The sequence below is a fragment of the Tupaia chinensis genome, unplaced genomic scaffold (genome assembly GCF_000334495.1).
Source record: "Tupaia chinensis unplaced genomic scaffold, TupChi_1.0 Scaffold144113_1, whole genome shotgun sequence".
Classification (NCBI taxonomy): domain Eukaryota; kingdom Metazoa; phylum Chordata; class Mammalia; order Scandentia; family Tupaiidae; genus Tupaia; species Tupaia belangeri.
The window spans coordinates 41495-50854 of NW_006203968.1; the positions used below are offsets into that span (position 1 = coordinate 41495).

General features: G+C 36.4%; 1 protein-coding gene across 1 annotated transcript; it reads left to right on the plus strand.

Moving 5' to 3' along the window:
* The first annotated feature begins 201 nt into the window (after positions 1 to 201).
* On the plus strand, positions 202 to 4024 carry LOC106733575 (interleukin-6-like). Its single transcript, XM_014583157.1, has 4 exons — positions 202 to 294; positions 1457 to 1567; positions 2288 to 2431; positions 3857 to 4024. The coding sequence occupies exons 1-4, from the start codon at positions 202 to 204 to the stop codon at positions 4022 to 4024; spliced, it is 516 nt and encodes a 171-aa protein (XP_014438643.1).
* Positions 4025 to 9360: the final 5336 nt, after the last annotated feature.

Sequence of the window (9360 nt, forward strand, 5' to 3'; positions counted from 1 at the left end):
AAAATTATAGACTTGGATACACCTGAGTGAGAGAGAGGCATGTGTAGCCCTTGGGTGGTAGAGAAAAGGATGGTGAAATGTGTCCAAGAACTAGAAGGACCTCCCTGTTGTGCATATACAGCCCAAGCCCTACTGACTCTCACTATTTCTCCTTTGGGTAAAGTCGCTTTAGGTCCCATCCTTCTGGGGATGCTCGTGGCAATGGCTACTTCTGAAACCACCACCACAGAACCAGAGAAAACTGAAGGACTCATTAATTCTATTCTTGTGGAAATCAATAACCTGAAAGAGGAGGTGAGCAGGCTTTGTGATAGGATAGGAATATAGATTAATAATTAATATTTATTAAACTTGGCTGCTTTCTTGGGCACCTTACATTTACACTTTATAATGGGGCAGGCTAGAGTTTTGTGTTTTTATAAATTTTTTTCTATATATGTTTCTGAAAAAGTGTTTAGAGCCATTCACCTAATGGTTATAAACACATTAGAATCTGTATCTCTGGTGTATTTTTGGTTTGGTTGGCAAGAGAAAATTCATTATTACTGCTGTTCTCAGGAAGCTTCTTTTCTTTCTTGAATAAACTATATGGAGCTTTGATGCAAGCACCTAGGGAATTCAGTTGCTTACCTGGCATGATCCGATTATCATTGCTTCTCCAGATTCACCTTTCTCTAGTCAAAAATAATGTCTGTAAACCATCTTTATTCCATCTGACATTTGGGCGAATGAAAAAGTGCCACCTAAAATAAGTGTTCCATTTTTCAGGACATGTGCAGACCTTACAGATATGTAAGTTCTGCTGATAGGTCTTCTCTAGGACATCCTCCCCCAACATGTAGATTCATATTAGAGTCCTCAAAGTGGCAAAACCATAAGTAGGTTAATGCATATACCAACTCAAAATTCAAGGTGCATAGAAAGAGTTCAGTAGAAGTAAAAGAACACCAGAAAGGTGATTAGGTGTCAGAACTGTAGGACAGTTACTGTAAGATCACTTTCATGTTCTCTGGAATTCTGTACACAAATACAGACTCCATCTTTAAAATTTTGGAATTAGATTAGATGATCTCAAAAATTCATTCCAGATAGACCTGTAATGGCTACACTATTTTCACCCAATTATTACCTAAACTGCTGGCATGCATGAAATATCTATCATGTTCCAAATGATTTACACAAATATGATGCTGAATCAAAACAGAAATTAAACAAGGGATGTGTTTCATGACCTCAACATAAAGATAAGGGAACTGTAACTCAGTAAGTAACAGCCTAAAGTCAAAGGTAAACCTGGGATGAAATGCAAGTACTCTATGCTCCACTCGATTCTTCTTAGATGGAGGCCAATGGGTTATGACTTCATTTTCCTAAGCTTTTCTGCCTCTGGTAGAATATGAATTTATCCTTGTTTTAGGGACACTAATATGATAAGTATTCTGGTGTTCTCTCCCAGTTCGATGAGCCAACTGACATCTGCAAAAACAAGGTGGCACTGTCAAAAAACAATATGAATGTTCCAAAACTGACTGAGCAGGACAAGTGCTTACACACTACTTTTGATAAGGTATGAAATCATTACATTCCTTTTCATTATTCCATAGGCAAAAGTTTTCCCTTGTGCACGAATTTGCTGTTACAGATATAGAGACCTAGGCAGGCAACTAAAACTGCATAGAATGATCAAAATGCCTGTAAATTTGACAATGAAGCTTACCTGAAGTTTTTGAAACGTGATTCATTCTACAAAATTCATGGCCATAAATGGTTCTGTTAATTGGGATTTTTCACAGCTGTCAAGTGCTAGCAATGCCTGCAGGTTAACCTTGTTCTTCCTGTGTGAGTCTCTGATGACACTTTTATCCATTTTGGCTAGCCTGAATAGATCAAGACATCTCCTCTTTAAAATGGTCATTCTCCCCACCCTTCTCTGCACAGATGACCAGATGATCTGCTCACATGGTTAAGTATTCCATAAAGAGAAAGGTCAGTCCAACATTGATGAGGGATGAATTACTGGGAAAGCCTGAATGAGAGTCTCAGAGAAGGAATTTACTTAACATGTTCTAGTATTTCTTGGGTTATTAATAATATTATGAAAGTGCTTTCTCTGACAGTGCAGCTATGTAAATTAGTGCTGTCTTACATCACATAACACGATGCTGAACAGGTACGTGATGCTCCCTAGAGAGGAAGAGAAAGAAGATGCTGAAGTATAGGAATTTTAACTTTTAAGTTGGATTCTATTTCCTAGTGATACCAAATTTTCTACTAACTTTCTTCTTAGGAGACTTGCCTGCGGAGAATCAGTACTGGTCTCCTGGAGTTTCAGGTGTACCTGGAATACCTCCACAAAAATTTTAATAATAAGGCAAGCTCCAATGCTCTGCCAATAGCTACCAAAACCCTCTTTGATATCCTACACAAAAAGGTGAGTATTTCCTCATTTCATGCCTATGTATAGATAAGAGAGGCCCCAGGAAGCAGCCTGGTCAAGTCACAAGTGCAATGCTGCTTCAAATTGAAAGTTTCATGTTCATGAAAGGGTGTGAGAAATATCTTGTGGTAGTTAAAATATTTGTTATTGGATTGGGTTTTGGATCTCTCCCACAAAGTTCTTTTATTACTAAAAATAAAGCCATTAAGAGATGTGGATTTTAGTGTCCAATTTACAAGAACATATCCAGAGTGGTTGCCCGTTCACAGGAGAGGATGTGGTCCCTATGAATATTACTCTCCTGTAAAATTTTAACACATCCTTGTTTCACATCATGATGATGGGAAATTCACACACACACCACTTGGCTTGTTTATGAAGCTGCAGGTTCAAGAATAGAACTGCAGATTTAATAATGTGGGTTCCAGCCAATTTAACACCTATACCCGGCTGGAGAGAAAATATGAGTATTTAAATTACTACTAATGCCATTTTGTTCAAGATTGCTTCAACAGTTTTTGCTATTTTTTCTTTCATTACAGTATTATTACTGGGTTATAGACAAAGACAACAAGCTGGTTGAGGAGGTACCAAGGGTTTTGTCCCCAAGAGCTAGATATTCATATAGCAGAGAGTGGAGGGTTGAGGGGCAGTGTGTGAAAGAGCTAAGCAAAGTGCTAGCAGAAGGGCTTTGGAATGAAAACTTCAGTGTTATTTCTACCTCTGCCATTTCTAGTGGTTTCTCCTCCACCAGGACTTCTGAGGCTTTATTATGAACAGCATTCCCAGTGGGATCTTGCTGTGAGGGCCGATCTGGTTGATCAGGGCTAAAGAGGGCCTGAAAGTTTCTTTTCTAAAAGGCTCCATGGTGATGCCAATGTTGCTGACATACTTGGAAGCACAATGCCTTCCACAATTACTTATCCTTTTAGTCCTATATCTCTGGAAAGGGGTTTCCCATCCTCCATATATCATAAGATCTGTAGACTTTCAAGAGATTCCTAATAGATGACAAAGGTTTGTTGGAGAAACTATTCTATTGAGAGACCTAAGGAAAATCCATTAAACTGGCTAGAGCTATGCCTTCTTTATTTATCTATTGAATTTCTACTATGCCATGTACTTTTTCAGAAAATGGAGTAGAAAATAAGTATCACAGTAGATTATCATTTTTCATTCTTAGCATGTCATTTATGACAGAGCAGTTGAGGAATGGTTAGAATTCAGTTGCTGTGAAAGGGCTCTATGCAGTGTGGCTGGTGCAGAATGACCTCCCCTACCTGAGCCAGTGAGAACAGTAGCCCCCATTGTGTCAGTCAGTCCAGATTTGCACATCTCCCTACCTCCTAGAACACCTATGCCTTACAAAGGAATTTTTTTTCTATATGTGAACAATCCTTTTGCTATCTTTCCCATCAGGTATCTTGTCCATGTGACATAACAGGCCCTGCCCCAGAGGTAACTGCCAGCATGGCGGAAATGCTAAATGAGTTGACTGGGTGGGAGAAGAAAACTGCCATGCGCCTCATCCTGTGTGACCTTCAGGAGTTCCTGCAGTACACCATGAGGATTTCTCGCATAGTTTAGGACATGCCACTCAGATTGTTGTATGTCAAGGGCATTTCATCCTGTGATCAGAAACATATCTTCTGGAAATAGACCTGATAACATTAAAACACTATTCCTATATTGATATTTAAATGGTAAAAGTTGTGTTAATTTACTGACATGAGTGAGTTTTGGGAAGTTCTTCTTGAAATATTTTCTGGGTAAGGTTTTTAAATAATATAGAATGTGGCAATTCAGGTCAAATATCCTCTGTTTCAGAGATAAACTATGTGTAGCCCTACCTGAAATTATTCCTACCTTCTATATCTTTTTTAAAGAAATACTAACATTGCCCTTCTTATATGTTTATGTCATTTCTATGACAATAAATCCCATCTATTAAAAAAATCAGCCATGAAGCCTGTGTATGAAATGTATTGTTTATCATAAATAAATTGTCTATATAATGACAAAAAGAAGAATAAAACCTGTAATCACTTGAACAAATGGTCAGAAATGGAGTTTTCTGATAACTCAATAGGTGCCCTCCATTAATAGTCCTTGTCTTTTTTTTTGTTTTCCCTTTGAAGAGGTTTTTGCTATAGAGCCCGTGCGCTTGCCAGACAGACAGACAGATACAGAGAGACAGAAAGTGAGAAATCACCCCCTAGTGGGGATGGCCACGCCACAATCCCTTCTCCTCCATTCTGCTCTAGGGATCTTGGGCACACATGCACATGCGCCCGGCGTGAGTTTTAAGCCACCGGGTCGGGGACTCAAACCGCGGTTGACTACGTGGGAGTCCAGCGACATAGCCATTATGTTAACTGCTGGTCCCAGTCCTTGTCTTTTTTATAAAATCAATCTAAATAAGGTAGTAAACAGCTTTAGCCATTCAATGGATGCAATATACAATCCCGTTTCTTGTGGCAATAAAGACAGGTCTCTGCTGTGTTACGGCTGGTGTGCATACAATGTCTGTGTTTCATTCACAGCCTAACTCCAGCAGGTCAGATACAGCGCCATTCATCTATGTTCCTTTGTACCATAACTGGGAGGATGGGGCAGTAGCAACCGGACATATTGAAAACTTTTAAATATACCTTTCTTACCCTACCTCCCATATGTTTTCTCTTATTTATTTTTTAAAATAAGAAAATTGTTCATATTTGAAGATTTCATTTAGTTCACTGCAGTCACTTCTGTTTACTTTCAATTAAAAAACATTTAAATGAGATTAAAATAAAATTATGGGCCCAAATATCCCATGTAGCTAGGAGGTATTAAACTGAGCAGTGCAGAAATACTTCATTTAAATCGTTACAGAATTTTATATTAAAGAGCCCTGCTCCACAGCGTAGTACAGCAAAGATAAAATTGATGCTTCAGTCATCTAATGATCACATGGAACTGACTCTACTCATCAGTCTGCACTACAATGGAGTGTCAGAAAGGAAATAAAATATGTGATTTCAGCAACTGTGTTTCGGGATATCTTTGCTACAGAGGCTTAACCTCTCATTAATGTGCTTAAATTGACTCATTCATTTTTATAATTCTGGAAGGCAAGAGCACAGTGAACAATTGACAAGAATTAGAAAGTGCCCTGTAAAGAATAGTGGTCATGATGTAAGTTTATTTTTTTACGCCAATTGTTTAGCCCATTAGGATTCTGAGCACATCTGTCCATCTGCTTTGCCAAGCTGCTGGGACCAGAAAACAACCCTGATCAATCAAGTCGGATGTGGCTTCCTCTGTGATACATGTCACTGATAACACTGTGGTACCTGCCACATTTATTATTAATTAAAGATGGAAAACATGCAGGAAGCAGATTAATCCTGCAGGACAGGAACACACAGCATATCTGAGCTTTCTTTGGTGCCCAGCTGTTTGATTATGCCACAGTCCATTATTAACAAGGACTGTAAGAACTAGGGTCCCCCAGAATCAAAAGGTACTAATACAGTCCATTTACAGTCAAACATTAATGGGAACCCTCTGCTTTGTAGGTATTACAACATCAGATTCCCACAGACATTTATAACCAAAGCTTGAGTCATCATTCAGGAAAAACTCACACAATCTTAGTGGTTCCTTTCATTGTAGGCATTTGTTGCCCCAAATTTCCTTCTTAGGACTGCTTTAGCTTCATCTCACAAATCTTCATAAGCTTATTTTCTTTTTCATTACCCTTGATGCATTTTCCTTTATTAATACTACTGGGACTTTCACTTTGACACCTTTATGATTTAAACGTGTGTTGGTTAGTTTCCCAGTGTTTACAGATTTATCCATTATTAAGGCCTATCCATTTCTGGTTCGATTCCGATGTAGTCAGATAACATACTGTGTATGACAACAGTCTTTCTAAACTATTTTCAGGCACACTTATGACCCAACATATGGCCTGCGATGCTATATGATCTGTCTTGATATATGTTCTATGGATATTTGAAAAGAATATGTATCCTACCATTAATAGGCAAAGGGTATTGTTAATGTCAGTTAGAGCCAGCTGATTGAAAGGGCTGCTGTTTTTCTTCATATCCTTGATTCTTTTTCACTCTGCTTGTTCCACTGAGTATTGAGAGAGAGGTATTGATGTGCCCAAGTGGAATTTGGGAGTTTTTTTTCTCCTTTTGTTTTTATCATTTATGGCTTCACATATGTAACACTTCTGTTGTTTTTGCACACACCAGGTGTTGCTGTATTCTTGGTGGATTAACTCATTTATCATCGTATAACATACCTCCCAATCTTTGACATTCCCATCACTTTTTTTCAGATTAAGTTTCACATGCTATGTATTTTCCAGTCCTTCATATTAAACTAGAAATGGAATTTGGAAACTTGGAAATGAGGTTCTCCTGAAATATGTACTTGGGTTACTTTTCTCATAAGCATGCTATGTGCATTTCTGTCTTTAAGGTGTGTGTTTAAACTATTTATAGTTTGTTTCTTTTTTGGGGTTTTAACTCTTAGGTATGCCATTTTATTTTTTCACTTTATATTTGATTTGTCTTTGTTTTTGTTTATCCAGTTTTCCCTTTATTGCATTCCACTTAGATATTTGAACATTTTTAGAAATCCATTTTGATGTATTTATAGTTCTGTTGAAAATTTTTCTTTGTAACTCAATTCCACTTATTTCTCTGAGCATTGCATTTCAGATTTATAACTTTTTAAATATCACTGGTGTCCATGTTTTACCATTGGAAGCTTTTTATTTCTTTTTATAACTATTTTGTCTTTCCCATATTTTATTTTCATCCATTGGGAACACTATTAATCACTTATACATTTTGTTACACAATGAAATATAACTTAGAAAACACAATAGAAATAATTCTAATATTCTAACATTTATTTTCCCTTTTTTCTTTCTACTCTCTTGATTTTTCATGATTCCCTCTTGCAAAATTTCTTTTTCATTACAAAACTTCTCTCTCTCACTCCCACCGGCTTTTCTTTCCTCCTTAGGGAAATATAGAAATAATAGTAGAAAAAAATACAATATCAAACCAAAATAAACAATACAGAATGCTCATTAGACACTAATCATATATGGAAATTTCCATAATTTTTTTTGTGGGTAAAGTTTACCTATGCTACACTAATGCCATTCTCAATTTTAGTCATTCCCTTTTTATTATGTGCCTCTATATCTCAAATGATTATTAGGGCAATTCAACTTAAATGTCTAGCACAGAGGCTCCTTGAGATTATTATTAAAATTATTTTCTGCATTGGAACAGTCTTATTTTCAGTATAAAACAAAATATACTATCATTTCCTAGAAATTGCCATCACGTTTAAAATGCACTTAATGAAACTATCCTTCAGAACTTTATATCATAATTTAGTTTTCTTAGTTTCCCAGTGCTTAGAACCCTTACATTTGCCCACAGTTGGCAAAATGATTAAACTCAAATCCTATTCTAAAATAGTGTTGAATATTTCATGTACTTTATTGAATTTTGTACTGACAGTGAAAGACTGACAGATATTTTACTACATGCCACTGACCCAAGAAAGGATTTAAATTCAAACTTTGAAGTTCAGTTTCTGAATGTGTATTTGCTTAGTACCATCATAAAGGTCAGTTTCTGAATATGTATTTGCTTAGTACCATGATAAAGAAAAAACATTTATCAGTCAAATCTTCCTAAGTTGGAGACTATCTGTATTTATTATCAAAATGATTAGAGAGAGTACCTCATATTATAAAATACAGTTGCTACTGCTCTAAGCAAAATAGATTCCTTAATGGTGAGAGGTAGATAGATACATGATGGAAAAACCAGAGAGTACTAGGAGAAAGACAGCTAAGTAATGGAATCCAAATATTTTATATATAACTGAAGGACTCAACTAAGAATGGTCTGATAATTCTTAGGACAGTATAAGGTAGACACAACAGCCATTCTTATGAATGGAAACTTGGTTTACACTAACTACTCTAGAACATAAATAATCACTGGAGGGCAGGAGGTTTATACCTACCCTGATACCAAGGCTTGGCATTCCTAGGACTAACACTCAAATCTGAAGGTGTGAGAGCCACTGGATAGTATAATCCTCAATTTGCATAGGAAACTGACATAGGTGAGGTTAAAATGGTATAGAATGGTAACTTGATACAGAAATTATATTCTGGCCTAGCTTCTGAATAACAGTTGGTAGCGCACCAGACTATGGAGATAAATACATGCTGATTATAGCTTAGATCCCCATTCTAACTGGCCTGAACATACATCAGGTATGTAAATACTTCACCAAGATCCTGGCAGACTCGTGGTAGAGGACTATAATATGAGCTTCCCTCTGGAGTATACTTCTCTAAGGCCACATAATTTATACACTTTTAAAAAAGAAATTACATATATATAATACATACCTATAATAAAGGCATGTGTTCAAACTCAAATGTATACCTTATAAAGAAATCATGAAATAATAATGAAATGATGGCAAGTGACCAAAAATATTTAATTAAGTAAGATATTTAGTATTTTCATCATGGTTGGTAGACTAAGTACATTTTGAGATGTAAATCAATGACATGTTTATTTAGCATATGTATCAACTTTAAAATTAATGAGGACCTAGTCCAGTAAAATATTAACAGACTGTGAAATTCCTTGAAGATGTAGCGCTTTAATGCGTAAATCTATACACTGAAACAACTTACATTTCTTAATTTCCTATCTTTTGAAATAAGACACAAAAGAGAATGAAAATTGATAATATCATGAAAAGAGTCATGTATTTAGGGGTCTAGATTGTGGTGCATCGATAAACTGTGATCCTGTACTAGGATAAACCAATGGGATGGTTCTACATTTGGGTCTAGTGTCCTCCTCTAGTACCCC